Source organism: Nyctereutes procyonoides, unplaced genomic scaffold (genome assembly GCF_905146905.1).
Source record: "Nyctereutes procyonoides isolate TBG_1078 unplaced genomic scaffold, NYPRO_anot_genome, whole genome shotgun sequence".
NCBI lineage: Eukaryota > Metazoa > Chordata > Mammalia > Carnivora > Canidae > Nyctereutes > Nyctereutes procyonoides.
Window position 1 is genome coordinate 28,153,374 of NW_026575043.1, and position 18,845 is coordinate 28,172,218.

Genomic DNA, 18,845 nt, shown 5'->3' on the forward strand with positions numbered 1-18,845 from the left:
CATGTCCTCAATGGTAGTGGTAGACAGCACGGTACCCCCTCCTGGGACATGCACATCCCCCTCCCATTCCCGGTTTTGGTGCCTCTTACTCCTCTATCCCCATCTCCCAGCTTACTGTTTCCTTACATGGGATCCTGTCTTTTTTTTTTTCTTTTTAGCAAAGATTTTACTTACTTACTCACGAGAGACACACAGAGAAAGGCAGAGACACAGGCAGAGGGAGAAGCAGGCTCCCTGCAAGGAGCCTGATGCAGGACTCGATCCCAGGACCCTGGGGTCATGCCCTGACCTACCAAAGGCAGATACTCAACCGCTGAGCCCCCCAGGCATCCCTACATGGGGTCCTTTCTAATGTTCCTTCATGTCTTTGCTTCTAGATGTAGTCTCTCTCTTCTTTTTCTCATGAAGCCAGACCCCAAGCCCAGTGATCTAGTTGGCAAGGCAGACATGTCTTCCCAGCAATGTTTTCCAGAATCTGGCTGGCAGTTCATGACTGGCTGCATGAAATATTTTCATGGGTTGCAATAAGCATTGAAAAAAACAGAACCAAAGTCAAACAGATAAGGGACTATCGTGATACAACACACGTAGCGAGGGTGTATGTAGTTTGTCTTGTGCCCTCTTGTTTCAGCACACCTACGTCAATGCGTATTAAGTGGTGATGAAAGGTGTATTGCCTGCTGTGGTTTTGTGTTAGAAAAGTTCAAAAACCTTTGCCTCAGAGGGTGGGGGGAAGGAGTGGGTATGGTGGAGGGACCACCTACATGTAAACAAGTTCTGGTCCTGTGTTGGGGAGTTGCTTCCAGGTCACCCGATGGGGCGGATGGTGCCAGACACAGTGGCCTGGAGACATCCAGGAGCCTGTGGGCGCGAGCTTCCCGGGTCATGACAATGCCGTGTCTCAGCCCCGAGGCCATCTGCACACCCCCAGGGTGACGTTGGCTCATCCAGGGACTCAGGCTCTCGTCCCGTAGCAAGGGCAGCTGGGCGACAAAGGAAATCGTCCACAGCGCCCTTCTGTTCGCGTGGACCAAGTCCTCGCCCCAGCAGCGTTGCTAAGTTCACAACTCGCTCTCTCTCTCTCTGACCCACAGAGCATTGAGATGGCGCACAAAAACATGAAACCAGGCAAGATCTTCATCAACAAAGGAACTGTGGAAGGTGCACAGATCAACCGAAGCCCCTATTCTTACCTTCAGAATCCGGAGTCAGAGCGAGCCAGGTGAGGGCGATTGTCAGAGTAAGCTCCTGTGTTTCCGTCAGCGATTAGTCACAAAAGTGAAGAACGCATTCGGTGAGGAATACGGCGGGATCCTGACGGAGCGGTAAAGCCAACATAAATGTCAAACACGCTCATTATCCAAGAGCAGAAGAAGTAAGATGTGCACACGCGGGCACGCACACCCTGCACACAAGGCTGCCCGCTGCCGGCTGCGAATGGTGGAAGGCCTCCCAGCTGTGGAATCGGGGATGACTCTGGTCTCAGCTCAGCTTTGTCACTTCCTAGTCGTGTGACCTTTGGTGACTGGCTTATAGTGACTCATTGGTTTTCAGCCTCTTCTGTACAGCAGAGATGCAAGCGTGCACAAGGTGTAGTTGTTAAATTAACGAGTAGCTCTTTTTACTGTGTTATTCAGAGGACATCGTCTCTGTCCAGGAGGATGTGGCAAGAGAGAGAGGACGTTAAAGGGTAAAGAAACTGGAATGGAGAGCAAAAAATAAAACTAGCTTAATTGAATGGAACAACTAAGGGAGATAGTTCTTTTGTGTTTTTCTTTCTTTTTCTTTTCTTTTTTTTTTTTTTTAAAGGGCTGAACCAGGTTTGCGACAGAAGAGAAGCACGGGGCCGCTATGGCAAAGTAAAAGAATATTTCTGTTTCCACTTGACCACTTGACATTTTACATTCATCTGCATATTTTCCAATAGATTTTAAAGGAGTTGATTTTTAGATAACATCGTCCGATTTCCCCTGAAAGGACATGAAAGAGCCACTTATAGCTGCAGGTCATAAGTGTTTTTTGATTTTGTCTATTCCCTGTTATTTTTAAGAGATTCCATTAAATTTTGATATGAGTAGAAATTTCAAAGACAAATCCTTTTTGTAAGAAAAACTAGATTGTGTATATTATGGAGAGATGTAGATTCCATCCCCAGTTAGCTGGCCGGATGCCCCTGACTCTGACAGCGTTGGCAAACCATTTCTTTAGCTGAGGAACGAGGTCTTGGATGTGGTTTGTCAGACACTACGTAGCAGACCAGAGTGCTTCACTTACTGAAAGGTGTTTTGGTTTTTGTGTCAACTTCTGCTGTTGGCCGTACAACAGGGCTAAGCCCTCACATAGAAGTGACTGAGTTTCTTTGTTTTGCTGACCAGGTATTCTTCAAATACTGACAAAGAAATGGTCGTCCTAAAAATGGAAGATTTGGATGGAGCTGAGCTGGGCCTTATAAGGTACTCTGTTTCCTTATTATTTTTTTTTTTATTCTGTCTGGGTCATTTTCCTTAATCACAGAGGAGGAGTGATGGAAGGAAGAGACTGGAATAGTAATAGCAGAGGCTGAGGATACATTGAGTGGTTGAAAGTCCAGGGAATCAGGCCCTTCCGGGATCCGGCCATGAACCCTGGGACAAGGTTCTCAGCTTCCCAGGGCTCAGTCCCTCACCTGGAAAACAGGGCGAGTTAAAGGATGATGTAAATGAGGGATCTGGGTGGAGAAGGGTAACATAGCAACTGGCATATGACGTAAGGATTCAGTTGATACCAGTGCTTATCATTCTATCAAGATGTCCTATATGGAACTTCCATGATGGTGGAACACTATCTCTTGGTAAATTTAGAAAATGCTCTGACCAACCAGGCAAGTGATTATGGGTTCAAGACAACTTGCCTGTGTTTCCTAAAAGAAATAAGTTAAATCGAATGTAGGACAATGCTAATGAGTGATGGAAGCAGAATCAAGGCCACCTCAAGGAGGCAGATGAGGTAAAATTACAGCTTGGCACGGATTTTAGTTCAGTTTTATATGTAAGAAAGTGTGGATTTTGTTTTCTTCAAAAAGAAGGCATTTGTATTCATGTGTGAAATTTGTCCTGCAATTAGACTGACTCAGGAGTTGCCTGAATGGGGAACAGGGCCAGACGCCCTGATGTGTGGACTTCCAGGTGATGCAGGATGCCCAAAGGAAGCATAAGATGGTGTGTGGGCACTGCAGTTGAGTGGCTTGGGTTCACTCTAGGTTCTCATCATGATGAGCTGCACGACTTTGGCCAAGTTACTTAACTGCTCTATGTCTCGATTTTCTTACTTTAAATGTGGCGAGTCGATAATAAGTATTAGTAAAGGCGGAAGGCCTATGAGATAGAATGATGAAGTCCTCATATGAAAGTTTCTATGGAAGTCAAATTTATCGTTAATTAAAAGTAATAAAAGGTGAATGAAAACATTAAGGACTCTGACTAGGGCTGGCCCTATAACTAGATGGAGGACAGCACGGTGGTGAGGTGTTCTGGTGTTAGGCGTAGGTTTTAGGACTTGAGTTCAAGCCCTGCCATGCAGTAACCCTGCGGCCTGGGGAAAGTAACTTACCTATTTATACCTCAACTATTCCATTTGAAAATGGGGATAATGATACCTCATAGGATTAGTTCAAGATGAAAAACCACCATTATTGGCTTCCCAGAGTGCTTGACATTCTTAACATTGGAGTTACGTCTTTGGGTTCCAAGCAAGGTCACTAAAAACTCCCTGATAAAATAAACTTTATTATATGGGTTGACAAAATAAGAGTCATTCTTTCATCAGTGATTAATTCATCTACTGATTAGTTGCCACCTGGTGTTTCACTCAAGCGACTTTCTCAATGTCAGACACTCAGCTGTGTGCTGGGGATATGTTGTGATGAATAAGGCATGATCCCCATCTTGAAGGGTCTTACAGACTCGTGGGGTGACTGAGGCAGGGGAAGGAGACAGACAGACAAGTGATCACAGCATAAATCTGATGGCCAACAGGGCTACCACCTGGGCATAAATAAATGCTGTGGGAATTTGGAGGTGGTGGCACTGATGCTTGAGAGCGTTGTGGAAGGATTCATAGAGAAAATGATGTTTGAACTGGATCTGAAGGAGCCTGGGGGATTTCTCATGGAGCCAGGAAAATACAGTGAAGCAGTGAGGCCAGAGTATGGGCTACTGTCAGGGAGGAGGTGAGGGAGGAATCTGAAAGGTGAGCTAGTTCCAGATTGCTGGTCACTTTGGTGGGAAATTTGGTTGGAAACGGTCAGGATACAAGCAGGTATCTACGACTAGTTAGAAAATTCCACATTGGTTGGGCAAAGAAGGAGCCTTTCCCCTTAGAGTTTCTACTTAACTCTTGACTGGATGACTGAGACCATTCACGATTCCCTTTTATTAGTTTCCGAACCATTTAGCAATGCCAACGGCAAATGAAAAAATGCCGTCCTTTTGCCAGATGTTCTTTGCTTCCTGGCATATGACTATATAATGGGTCTAGAAGTCCCAGGGTCAACTGTCAAGGTTGTAACAGCTCTCCTCCATCTGCTGTGCTTAACACCCTGAAATAACTTTCCATTGTTTTTGTAGCTGCCATATGTTAGCCTTGATGTAATTGCGCCTGCACTCGCCTCTTGTTGCATAGTGGTAATTGCTCCTTGAATGCATTAAAAATGATCCAAAACATAAAGTCAAACCTGGGCTGCTAAGTAACTCAGCCCCCGTATGTAGGCGTCTGCTATTACACAGAATCTCAAGGTAGGAGGAGTCTGAAAGCACAAAGTCTCAGACTTGCGGAGCATGGATATCACCTAGTTCAAAGCTCAGCTACAGCCTAGGAAGGTGATATGACCTGTCCAATGTCATGGCCAAGACTGTTCTCTTTCCCCCCAAAATCATATTGAAGTCCACAACTGATCCTTGCCTACTTTCATTTTTGTTCTCATGTCTTCATTCAGCAAATCTGCACTGGATACCTACTATGTGCCATGCAGTGCTCCCCAGTCCTTGGAATGGTACAGTTCCTGGCCGTGAAATCAGGAATCCAATACCTTGGAACCAAACACCCAAGCAAATCCCTTGAGCTCTCGGAGACTCAACCTCCATATTTCTCAAATGTGGATTTACTATCTCAGAAACTCAATCTCCATATTTCTCAAGTGTGGATTTACTATCATCTCTCCACAGATTATTATTCATTCATTCATTTATTAAATATTGTAGAGTATATATGTCCCGGGCTGAGCTAGTACTGTAGATACACCGATGAGCAAAAATAGATGGAGTTGTTGCCTTTATAGGATTTATTATTTCCTGGTAGAGACAGAAGGTATCCAAATAGTATACAAATAATTATAATTGGGTTATAATTGTATAATCGTATGATTATAGTGGGATTAAGTGCTATGAAAGGAAGGTATGTGTAGCTGCCTTAAAGGGACTTGACCTGCTCGGGGAGACTGGGAACAGCTTCCCTAAGGGAATGACAATGGAGCTAAAAACCAAAGGAAGGGTGAAAATTAACTGGCAGAAAAGGGGTGGGTGCTGGAACATCTAATACAGCTGAGAGACGTTTAACCTGGATGGAGAAGCATGTTCAAAGGTCCGGTGGCCCATCTGAGGGGCCGATAGAAGGTCTGTGTGGCTGGGGTACAGAGGAGGCTGTGTGGGTGGCAGTGAGCAGTGGAGATTAGGTCTCTGATAAAGATTTTGGTCTTTAGACCATGGGGAGTGGAAAATCATTCACATGTTTTAAACCGGGGGTTAGAGGCTCTTGATGGGTCAAGAAGGGTGAGGACTTGAAGACTGGAATAGACTCATGTGCGTGAAACTAGTCCACGGGTCCCTAAGTCCTCTACGGCTGCTGGTGTTGACCTATCTATGCCAGGAAGGGCTCTAGGCCTTGTTGCCCGACCCTGTCTCATGCAGAAACAGTAAAGGACTGTGGAGACTGGCTGTGGAGACCATGTGTGGGGGGTTCCCGGCTTCTGAGCCCAAATGAAAGCTGTGTGGCATTCACACGAGTCACTCTGGGGGGCTCTGGAAAGCACTTCAGAGCAGGAGTCTGTCTGCCAACTGGGACCATGACACCGGGTCTTGAGAGAGCCATCCTGGGGTGACCAGAGGAAGCGCTGAGGGGGAGCCAGCAGGGCTCCAGAGGTCCGGGCCGAGGGCCAGGCCTCAGGGCAGGTGCAGGTGCCCTGGGGGCGCTCTGGTTGGTGGCGAGCCTGTGGGCTGCACAGGCCCGTGTCCCCCCCCCCCCCCGTCTGCCCCGGACCCCCCGGCCTGAGGTAGAAGGAGGGCCTGCCTTCTGCTTTGTTCAACGCCAAGTCTCCTGCTCCGAGGGGGGTGTGCGAAGGGTCCTCTGGGGTGCTTCCCAGATAGATGGGTGCAGGTGGCGCCGACCTGGGGCTCGGCCTGGGCCGTGGCGTGTGGGCCTCCCCGCCAGCCGTACCCCACACTGTCTCGGGCCTCGGGTGCTTCCCTCAGTGTCCCCGGGCGCCCCTCCCGGCCTTCTCCTCCGTCGTCCCCTCCGTGTCCCGGGCTCCCTAATTGTCCTCCCGAGTTGCTCCCTCCCGGGGAGCTGCCTCCTCCTGCACTAAGTCCCGCTGCTCCTCGGATCTGGGCCCAGTGCCTGATGTGGGACCGTGGGATCGAGTCCTGCGTCAGGCCCAGCACTGGTGCGGCTCTCTGCTCTGCCTTCTCCTCTCTCTCTCTCTCTCTCTCTCATAAATAAGTCGATCTCTTAAAAAACAAAGTTTACAAGGTTTAAAAACCAAAGCCGTAAAACCAGTTGTCCTAACTGGCAGAAGGCATTGGACTTGGGTTTCTGGAATGTTCTTAACCTGAAGAGATTTGAGAGGCTATTAGTTTTTTCTCTCCAAGTATACTTTTTTTGTTTTTTTGTTTTTAGTATAAAAATGATACATACTTACCATGGAAAAATGAAAAAAAATATAAGCAAGTAGAAAGATAGAAAAATTAACTCCAAGCTTTACTTTTCTCAAAGTCAATACTCAGGTACATTGTCTGCTGCCCAATTCCCACTGTAGGACATATGATAATAAAAAATAAGTGTGTCCAAAAGGTCATTCTGCAAAAGTAGATACTTGGTTCCACTCACTCTGGGCACTAGAAGCTTTAAAATACTCAGAAAAAAAATACTCTGAGAAATACTAACAGTGTTTCTCCACATGCTAGTGTGTGTGTGTGTGCATGTTTTGTAGTGATTCTCTTTACATCTAATAATGATTTTTTTTTTTTTGGTCTTAAAATCTCTGTATTCTCATGCTAGCATAACTAACTCAGCTTTCTGCAGGTTAGAATTTGCAATATATTTGTTATGTTTTTCTATCATTTTCTTTCAACTTTTATTTGCTCTTATGTTTTAGACGTGTCCCTTATCATATAGCTGTATTTATGTATTTATTTATTTATGTATTTTGCTCTGACAATCTTCATCTTCTCATAAGTGAGTTTTGTCTATTTTCAGAAATTGCAATGATCATGTATCTGCACTTTTTGGGTATCTTTTCACTTTGTGCTATTTGTCTCTCTTTTTCAAGGCCTTTTCTCCTCTTATCCTTTTAGAATTAAGAGATATTTTTAAAAAGTCTTTAAGTGGAAAATTATAGTATCCAAATATGGCAGCAACAAGAACTCTTATCATGTGTACTCTATACAGAGTGACTTTATGGGACCTGTTAAGACACGGAGAGGATTCCTCCAGCCCTTGAATCTTGGCTGGCCCTGCGACCATAGTGATCAATAATAGCACTGTAGAAGGGTTAGCATAGCTTTTTGTTTTTTAATGGACTTTATTTTTTAGAGCAGGCTTAGATTCCCCAGCAAAATTAAGCAGAAAGTGCAGAGATTTTCCATGGGCCCTGTACCTGCCCTCCCCCAAAACAGTATCTGGGCCCGGAGGGGTATGTATGCTAAAATCAATGAATGTACGTTGATAAATCATTACCACCCAAAGTCCATAGAGTGTTGATTGCGGTGACTTAATGGAACCCATCTAAACCAGATGTCTCTCCAATAACATTATTTAATGAGAGGGCCTTCATCATCTGAGACTTTTGAAGATAATAAAAATAGTTGGGAATGTTCATCTTCTCTGAAAGAGAGATGCTAGAAAGAGTTTTCCAGGATGCTGGCCGCCAAGCTTCCCTGTGACTTCAGAGGGGTTACCCTTGCTACAGCTCATTGTCTGTCATTAATTTGGGTAACTCCTCTTTGTACAGGGCACAACCTGCACACTAGACGTGGTGGCCCAGGTTTGAGAGAATGGAACTCCAGGCAGGTTTGCTACTGTTTCAGAAGATGGAAGAAGCTTGATTTTGCATTTGGCTTTTCTTGTCTGCTTCAGAGTAGGAAGTGCAGAGTTTCTGAATTAAAAGAGGCCCTAGAAAATGCTCCTGTCCTACAGGAGGAAAGAATAATTAGGATGTTCTATATTAATTTGCTGTGCATTGATTTGCAAAGCCTAGATGAAATGTAGCCTTAGGAAACAGAGACCCAGAAATTTTCACTACCTTTGCTACAGACTAGGATAAAAATCTCAAATCTCTGGACCTTCCTTGGTACCTCGATAGCATCATGCTGACCCAAGGAGAGCCCTGCTTTAGCTGTGCTGTAATCATTATTTAGAAGTGTTTATTAACAGGGGCATATTTATTTTTTATGTCTGTATTCTAACATCTTTCGAACCCACCTTAACCTCTCTTTCTCTCTTTTGAACTCTGCTTTGAAGAATGCTTCTTTTAACCAGATAAAATAAATTGTGAGTGCATCTTTCTTAAACTAAAATGACCACTCTTCTGGGATCCCTGGGTGGTTCAGCGGTTTAGCACCAGCCTGCCTTTGGCCCAGGGTGCGATCCTGGAGTCCCGGGATTGAGTCCCGCGTCAGGCTCCCTGCATGGAGCCTGCTTCTCCCTCTGCCTCTGCCTCTGTCTCTGCCTCTCTCTCTCTCTCTCTCTCTCTCTCTCTGTCTATCATGAATAAGTAAATAAACTCTTAAAAAAAATAAAATGACCACTCTTCTGTATATATTTTTTTATAAATATTCACCTATTGCCATCGTACTTTGGTTGCTGTGACAAACCTGATATTTTAATAGCACATATTTCCAAGGCCAGAGGAGGAAATATACAGCGTCTTCTTATTCTGAAATTCAAAGTAACTTTTTCGAATACTTATTTTTTCAGTTCTGTAGAGAAAAAAAACTCTGTTCGTTTTCTAAGGCCTGAAATAAATGACAATAAATACATGAAATCAGTAAGAATTCAAGTCTGTAGTCTGATTAGCAGGCCAGAGCTCTTTGCATTTGCTTTCTCCACAGATATTGTTCCTCGATGGTAGGGGACACACCTGATTCCTCTCTATGTTCCTTGGGCTCTAACACAACACCCAGCACAGGCTTGGCTACTAATAAATTCATGTTGATTGAGTGAATAGAACAACTGCCATGACTCCTTGCCCTTACCCATTCTCCTGTGGCCACACCCCTTCCCTTCTTCGTGTTTTTGCTACAAATGAGTTTTCTCCAGGAACCCTCTTGCCAAGTTCCTCCTCATCTTTAAAGACCCAGCTCGGATGTCACATCCGCCATGAAGCATTTCTCAAGGGCGATGCCATGTTCATGTCTACGTCTCCAGTGGTTGGCACAGAATCAAAGTTACTCAAGTGTGTAGCAAATGAGCCAGTGAAAGAAAGGAAGGGACAGAGCCAGTCTCCTACAGCAGAGAAGAACTTGAGCTTTGTGGTCATAGACCTGCTTCTTGACTTTCAACAGTGTGACCTTGGTCAGGTTACTGCATCACTCTGAGAGGTCATTTCCTTAGCTGTAAAATAAGGACAATGATAACATCTGACTCAAAGCGTTCTTGTTAGAAGGAAATGAGATCCTGTGCATAAAATCCTTCACCTAATCAGTGCTAAGTGATTGTCAGTGTTGATAAAATTGTTCTATGGGTTTCCTTCGATTGCACTGGAGACATCGCAGTCTGGCGGGACTGGCTGACCTCAGTGCAATCGCGTCAGACAGAAGTATTTGGGTCGGGGAGCCATGCAACTATCTTGGCCGCCACCCCCTTTTACTTCCAAACTGGATGGAGTAAAACTGCAAAACATATACTCTCAACTACCTGGAAAACACTAGTTGACTAGAATTTTCCCTGGCACTTGAACTTTAGGAGAAACTGACAAACTATACATGCAAAAAATAAACTAGTGTAAGGATATTTTAATTTTTTTTAAATATAGAAACTCTGGAAGTAACTTCTAGGGGATGACCTTAGAACTACCTTTAGCCTGAACTTCTATCCTTTTACATGGTGGCAAATACATATCTTGGGGACTGAATTTTGCTTATAGACTGGTGGTTTGGCCTAACACGGTCTAAAAAAACATTCGAAATGGATGTCTACATGAAAAAAAAAAAACCTCTTATGGAAATATTCAAATATATGCCACTTTAGAGTGATTAGTCTAATGAATCTCCATGCAACTCTGATCCAGCTTCAGTGATTAGAGTGCTCTGCTACTGTTTCATCCCTCCTCTTCTTTGGTTTGTTTTGCTAGACTTTTAAAAGCAAATACCAGATGTCAAATCATTTTGCTCATAAATATTTCACTGTGTATCTCTAGCAGGTAAAAACATAAGAAGAGTATAACTGCAATCCGTGATCATAAGCAACAAAATTAAAAATAATTTCTTACTATGATCTAAAAACCCAGGCGATATTCAGTTTTCCCTGTTTGTACCCATAAAGTCTTTTTACAGTTATTTTATTTGGATTGGAATCCGAACAGTCCACAAACCACATTTGTTGGCTATGTGCTTCTAAGGCTTTTAATTGGTAACAATTCCCGTCCTTTTGTTCCATGCTATTTACTTCTCCCCCCTTTTTTTTAATTTAGATTTTTTTTTAATTTTTTTTATTTATTTATGATAGTCACAGAGAGAGAGAGAGGCAGAGACACAGGCAGAGGGAGAAGCAGGCTCCATGCAACGGGAGCCCGATGTGGGACTCGATCCCGGGTCTCCAGGATCGCGCCCTGGGCCAAAGGCAGGCGCTAAACCGCTGCGCCACCCAGGGATCCCTAATTTAGATTTTTTTTTTATTTGAGTTGACACACAACAGCACACATAGTTGGTACACGGTGTCACAGGTGTACAATGAAGTGATGCAACATTTCTGTGTGTTGTGCTGTGTTCACCAGAAGCGTGGCTACTGGCTGTCATCACACAACACTATCACAATATCATTGGTTAGCTTCCCATGACTGATTCATTTCATAACTAGAATCCTGTATCTTTCCCTCCCCTTTGCCCATTTTGTTTATCCCCCCCCCTCAATGTCATTTACTTCTTTGGGAGTTTTTGATATTTTGATATATTTTGAAAAATTATATAGTACTCCTATAGTACTCCTTTTGAAATTTGATATATTTTGATAAATATTTCACAAAAAAACATAGATTTATGGAATATCTGGCCACACCGGCTTACACTCTCATAAGCAGTGTAGTAGAGGCTGTGCGCGTGCCTCTGAGTGTCCAGAATCCATGCCAGTCCCCATTCCACCAATCAGCCTAATTCACCTATGCAGCCTACCCAGCCCCGACGGGTGTTGTGCTGGCGATCTCTGACCTACATATACACCTGTTGGGCAATGAGAACTGAATCCTAAATGATAACCTTGAAATTTAGATGCATCCCTAGTCATTAAGTAAATGTTCAGCTTCATGTGCTCAGTGGCTTAGGTAGGAATGTAAGCCGAAAGGTTTAAAAGGTTTTCAGCCAGGAATCAATCCACAAAAGATTTTATTATTTATTTATTTATTTATTTATTTATTTATTTATTTATTATTTTATTTATTTATTCATGAGAGACACAGAAAGAGAGAGGCAGAGGGAGAAGCAGGCTCCACGCGGGGAGCCTGATGTGGGACTCGATCCCGGGTCTCCAGGATCAGGCCCTGGGCTGAAGGCGGCGCTAAACCGCTGAACCACCTGGGCTGCCCTATTGATTTATTTTTTACAAATCCTGAATTGGCCTGAAACTTTATGAATTAGCATCTCTCTTTCCTTGAGCATTTATTCTAGTGAATTTGCTTGATGGCCCACTGTTGTGTGAGCATCTTTCTCGCCTGTATGGAGGTTTGATCCTACAAAGGTTACAGGACAAGGTGTCGCGAGACCCCGAACTTGAGTCTTCATCCTTGATGACAAACGGGCTTCCGTTTTGCTTCTCTGAGACACTCTGCAGATTGGAGGGAATAACTGTCTGGCTCTCAGGGGTGTTGTGAAGTTCAAGTAAGGTAACAGATGAGACGTTCCTTTGTAAACTGTGTAGCTCTACACTAAACAGGGTATTACTATGCACGAGGCTACATCAAATTATGCATAACAGCCTCGTTCACACCTCTGTGCACTCACTCTGTTGTGTCTTTTCCCTGGGACGCCCATAAGAATTAATTGCTAGTCATCTGTGGGCCCCAAACACTATGCCTATTTCCTTATAACATTTGCCACATTATATTAAAGCTGTTTGTCTGTGTCTTTGTCTTCTGCAAGGTTCTGAGCATCAGCTGCAGTTTATTCAGTGCTCAGCACACAGCAGATTCCCGAGAAGTATCTACTGAATTAGGATCGATTTTAATGTTATTATGTGTGTCTGTCTTTAGAAAAACCAAGTCTGTGCTTGTGTGGATGCTTTAGCTAGATTGTCTCGTCTGGTCACCGACCAGTGTTGACTCTTATTAAAATCTTATGATGATTGATGAGGACGATGAAACATTTATAAAAATAGAGTTTTGTATTTTTAATTTTAGTCAGTGATTAGACTTTTTGAGTATGTTAATTAGTCATTTAAGCTCATCAACAATGAAAGAAACTAAATGTGGAAAGCCTATCACTAAAAAGAATTTTTTTTCCTGCTGGAGAAAAAGTAAGCTCTCTATCACTGTTTTTGGCCCCATTATCTGGTTCTCTTCATTAACCGAGGGCTTCTTGTCCTTTTGCAGCTGGTTTGCCATTCACCCAGTCAGCATGAACAACAGCAATCACCTCGTCAATAGTGACAACATGGGCTATGCAGCTTACCTTTTTGAGCAAGAGAAAAACAAAGAATATCTACCTGGAGAGGTGAGAATTTGTGTCATTGAAAGCATCATCTTTTAGAATCTATTTATTTATTTATTTATTTATTTATTTATTTATTTATTTATTTACTTGAGAGAGAGAGAGACAGTGCATGAGTATGAGTGAGGAGAGGTACAGAGGGAGAAGCAGATGTGGGGCTCGCTCCCAGGATGCTGGGATCATGACCTGAGCCAAAGGTAGATGCCTAACCAACTGAATCACCCAGGGACCCTTAGAAGTATCTTCTTAATTCACTGAGTATCATCATTCATGCAATGTTCAGAAGAGCTGATTTGAATCTTCAGGGTAAAGTGTCATCATGTATGTCACATATTAATAGGCTTGGATAAAAAGAATTCTCCATCCTCCCTGATAGGGAAAGAAAAATTGAGAATGACTAACTGTGTCAAGTACTACTTCTATTGATAGCTTCGTAAATTTATAATTAGTTGGATAAGGAGGGACAAGTTCAAGAGTTCTGCAATATGTAATAGCTTTTTTTAATAATAAATTTATTTTTATTGGTGTTCAATTTACCAACATACAGAATAACACCCAGTGCTCATCCCGTCAAGCGCCCCCCTCAGTGCCCATCACCCGGTCACCCCCACCCCCCTCCTTCCTCCCCTTCCACCACCCCTAGTTCGTTTCCCAGAGTTAGGAGTCTTTATGTTCTGTCTCCCTTTCTGATATTTCCCACACATTTCTTCTCCCTTCCCTTATATTCCCTTTCACTATTATTCATATTCCCCAAATGAATGAGAACATGCACTGTTTGTCCTTCTCCGATTGACTTACTTCACTCAGCATAATACCCTCCAGTTCCATCCACGTTGAAGCAAATGGTGGGTATTTGTTGTGTAATATTTGGGTATATATTGGGAATATATGGGTATTTGCTGAGGAATATTCCATTGTATACATAGACCACATCTTCTTTATCCATTCATCTTTCGATGGACACCGAGGCTCCTTCCACAGTTTGGCTATTGTGGACATGGCTGCTAGAAACATCGGGGTGCAGGTGTCCCGGCGTTTCATTGCATCTGAATCTTTGGGGTAAATCCCTATGACCCAGCAATGTAATAGCTTTTGATCAGCTTGGAAATATGATAAACTGTGTTGATGTTTACTTTTGTTGTCAGAGCTATGAAAGTATGAAGCACCTTGCAAATTGTGTTAAGAAACTGAATGAGGACAAGATGATGAGTCTTGTTTAATGGTCCAGATTTCCCTGTTAACGGCAAATTTCCTTTCAAGGCATTTGTTTTACTCTCCTTCACTAAGGCCAAAGTCAGAGACAATCTTAATCCACTAGATCTGTTTTTTTTTTTTTTTTTGACTTTGACTTTGAAACACGGTGAGAGATGGAATTAGAGCCGGAGGGTTGGAACTCAGTCCCCATACTTGAGAAAGCTCCTCGGTTTTGTATAAATTAGCGACTGCAGATAGTTAAGTGATGAGGGAGGACCCTGCTCTGTTTGACCCTAGTGTCCAAGGCCTTAATGCAGAAGAATATAAGAGGATAAGAGCCCCAGGCCCTGGACTAGAAAAATGTCTAAAGGTAAATAATGATGCAAAAGTCAATAGCCCCATGAACATTTGGTCTGATCTCTTAGCTCTTGTTGACAAATACTATTTTTTTTTTCATTTTAGCCAGCATTTTAGGGAAAAGATAGGACGTTCCCATTTAATGATCACTGGGTGCTAAGCACTTGGAGGGAAGTTATCCTTTTAGTATGAAAAGAGACACATGATCTCCAATACCTGCTTCTCCTTCTCCCTAAGAAAACTGAAGACATTGAAGGTAGAATAGTAGATCAACTGGGTTGAGGTTGAAGTCTTGCACCACCCAGAAAGGTTACGTGTTGTTACGTCAGGTGGAAGGGATAAGAGAAAAGCTACATGGAGGCAGACCTGGATAGTGGATGTTATATTTAGGTTCACTTCTGCCACAGGAAAATCTGTATTCACTATATTCTTTTTAAGCCAGTAGGATATTTATTTTTCAAGGAAAATCTCTGAGCTCCAGATACAATCCCACAGAACAGCTTGATGAGTCAGCATTTTATAGTTTGTTGTTGTTGCTGTATGCTGTGTTTCTTGTCAAAATGTTTCTGTTTGTGGCACAGGCTTGAAACTCTCCTACTCAGAATGGTTTTATTGATCATTGGAATATCACAAGTAATAATGTGTATGCGGACTGCAATGTGAATTTTTTTCCAGAAATTTTCTCAGAATGTTAGATCTCCTCCTTTTATTATCTGCAAATGATTTTGAATAGTTCACCAGAATGGAGTGAACGTTTGCACTTTTAATGGAAGTCATTATGGGAAATAGGAAAGAATAAAAGACACTTGGATGTTTCTTTTGGCAGGGACCATATGTGGCAGCCTTTGCTTCATCAAACCTGGGAGACGTGTCCCCCAATATTCTTGGCCCACATTGCGTCAACACTGGAGAGTCTTGTGATAATGCCAATAGCTCTTGTCCCATTGGTGGGGTAGGTAAATGAAATCTTTGTTCTTCCTCTCAGGTGTATTTTATGTTTAAATATTCACCATTAACTTATAATTATGTTTTTCTCATGTGTACACAGGCCTACTGACTGCTAGCTTTTGCTCTTCTCAGAAGCATCCCTTAAATTTCAGTTGGGTAAAATTCTAGTTTCCCATTGGATTGACCACTGAGTTTTTCAAAGGGTGAGAAAATTAGTTAATGTCAGAGATGAAATACCCTTCCCCAAACTTGGACAGTCTGAAACATTTTGCCTTGGCATTTCTGATGTCACAAGTTAGTACCAGAAACTGTCTGCCTGAGATGTTTTTCAGTGATTGTAAAGCCTACGGGATTTTTTTTTTTTTTTTTGCCTATGGGATTTTTTAAAAATACAAGGTCAACATTTTTTTTCTTCTTTTCTTTAAAATCACAAACAAACAAAAATCTTTCTATAAGAACTCACAGGATATGGAAAAAATGAGTCCCTTCCCAGGAATTACTACTGCCACACCTCTTCTTACCTACCTGTCTAAGCATTCATGAACAAAATTTTGTAACTTATTTATTGTTTTTTTTTTTTTTTGGTCTGGGATTCAAGTTTTCCAGTTTCCATTTTTAGTTCTTAAAAATCTATGTATGAATGTATATAGGTCTGTGTGGTAGGTTTTAAAGACAACAAGAATGGCTGTGCCATCATTTATTTAACTGCTTCCCTGCTATATGCAGTTAGGTCTTTTCCAGCTTTGACATGAGCAGCAGATGCTAGTTTCTGGACTCTTATTCTTTGTGTTTATAGAACATACTGCTTTCATTTAAACATCATTTCTATCATTTCTAGGGTATTTCTTCTATGCCAGTCAACTCCACCCAATGAGTAGTATGACTTTAACATTTATACTTTTCTATTTTTATATTACCATTTTCACATAGAAAGCCTTTCTTCATTACCCTTCATTGGCAAAATTTTCATACATTATTAATTAATGTACATTAGATTTAAAGATTACTTGTTAAATTCCAAAATTTAGCAATGAAATGCTTAAATAAGTTATGATACCTATTTGCAATATAATATTATGCATCGACTCAGTGTGCTGTATTGGAATACTTAATGTGGGAAAACGCTTGTAGTACACAACGTTGATTAAGAAAATTGGGATTTAATATTGCATATTCATTATGACTACAGTTTTAAAAATAAATGTGTCACAGTAAAAAGACAAAGAGAAACACACTGAATTTTTTTTAAATTTTTATTTATTTATGATAGTCACAGAGAGAGAAAGAGAGAGAGGCAGAGACACAGGCAGAGGGAGAAGCAGGCTCCATGCACCGGGAGCCCGGTGTGGGATTTGATCCCGGGTCTCCAGGATCGCGCCCTGGGCCAAAGGCAGGCGCCAAACCGCTGCACCACCCAGGGATCCCCACACTGAATTATTAACCCTGTTCTCTGTTTGGCATTACTATAGGGGGTTATATTCTGTTTATTTTATTTATTGTTTTTTTTCTACTTATACACTTTTGTATTTTTTCCACAGTGAGCATACTTGTAATCATAAAAAATTATAACAAAATCACACCCTCTCCCACAACAGAATTCTGTTTCACTCTACTTTGCTCCATCTGTTAGATTGGCTTTCCTCATGTTTACAAGATGGCAGTCAGTACTGAAGAAGCTATATCCTTTTGCCCTCCCTTGTACGGTAGGAGAGAGAAAACCTCTCTTCTAACCACAGAATAAAATATTTTTTTGGTCCAATTGGGTCAATTGAGGTACATACCCATTCCTGGGCCAAAACAGTTGCTGGGGAAATGGTAGGTGTTGGTTGACTTAAACTGGGATTTCTGACCAAGGCCTAGGCAATGGCCACAATCACCTCAGACTCACCTGGAACTGGGAATGGAATGGAATCATTGACTGTTACAGAAGAGAAGGCTTCCTGAACAAAAGCGTGATACACTTAAGACGAAAGAGGGAAACGGGCAAATGGTGCCATGTCATTTGCTTTAAGGTGGCTTCTTTAAACAGATTTTTTTTAACTTTAGAAACTAGCTTGGATTAAAAAAAAAGAGATATGTGCTTGTTAAAACCTCAAACACTATTGAAAAGTTCAGAAAACAAAACAGGTAAATAAGCAGCCCCTAACTCCACAATTAACCTGTTAAAAATTGAATGAACATCCTCCCAGACAACTTTTTCTGTGTCCAGACACCTATATGCATGTACAGTTGTACATAAATGAGGTCATACTAGAATGCTGTTCCAGAACCTGCTTTCTTGTTTCCAGTAAATATACCTGAAAACCTCATTTAAACAAATGCCTTCGTTTTCAATTTTAAGTACCATAAATTAGTTCACCAATCCCCTACTAATGAGTTCTTTCTTTCCCTCCCTCCTCTCTTCCTTTTGTCCTATAAACATGCTCTGGTCATGTATTTTCACGTGTGTATGAGTCTTACGTTAGGACAAATTCTTTTTTTTTTTTAAGATTTATTTGGGAAAGGGTGTGGGGGGAATCTCAAGCAGACCCTCTGCTAAACATGGAGCCTGACATGGGGCTCGATCTCACACCCCTGAGGTCATGACCTGAGCTGGAACCAAGAGCCAGACATTTAGTCCACTGAGCCACCCAGGTGCCCTAGGACAAATTCTTAAAAGTGAATTTGTTGTCAAAGAAGAAGCACAGCTACCATGGGGGGCACACCAGTCCTATCCCCACCCATAGAGCATGAGTGACAATTTCCTCAAACCCTCACTGACATCTGGTTCATTAACCTTTCAGTCTTTGCCAACATAACATGCAAAGAGTCTGCTCTTTGTAGTTTAAATTTATATTTAATTATTCATGAGATTGAATATATTTTAATGTTGAATGGGCATTTACACTTCTTTTTTGCAAACTACCTATCTCATCTGTATTCCATTGTGTATCCATTAGGTTTTTGTTTTTGTTTTTTTTTTTTTGCTTTATTCCTCCCAGCTCTACTGAGATGTAATTGATGTATAACATTATATAATTTTAAAGTGTACAATGGTGATCATTTTGATACACAGGATGCTTTTTTGCTGCAAATAAGAGAAAACCCAGCTCAATATGGGTGGATGAAAAAGAAGTAAGAAGGCAGCCATCCATATTTTCTTGTAATACTTTAAAATTTTCAATGATCTTTAAGTATCTG

The 18,845-nt window shown here is 42.0% G+C and overlaps 1 protein-coding gene across 1 annotated transcript in view; it reads left to right on the forward strand.

Moving 5' to 3' along the window:
* ASAH2 (N-acylsphingosine amidohydrolase 2) overlaps positions 1-18,845 on the forward strand; it is a 71,597-nt gene that overhangs the window by 18,969 nt on the left and 33,783 nt on the right. The window contains exons 6-9 of the mRNA XM_055322983.1: positions 1,095-1,222; positions 2,376-2,453; positions 13,049-13,169; positions 15,544-15,669. Of these exons, the coding sequence (XP_055178958.1) occupies positions 1,095-1,222; positions 2,376-2,453; positions 13,049-13,169; positions 15,544-15,669 (453 nt within the window). The remainder of the gene's footprint in view (positions 1-1,094; positions 1,223-2,375; positions 2,454-13,048; positions 13,170-15,543; positions 15,670-18,845) is intronic.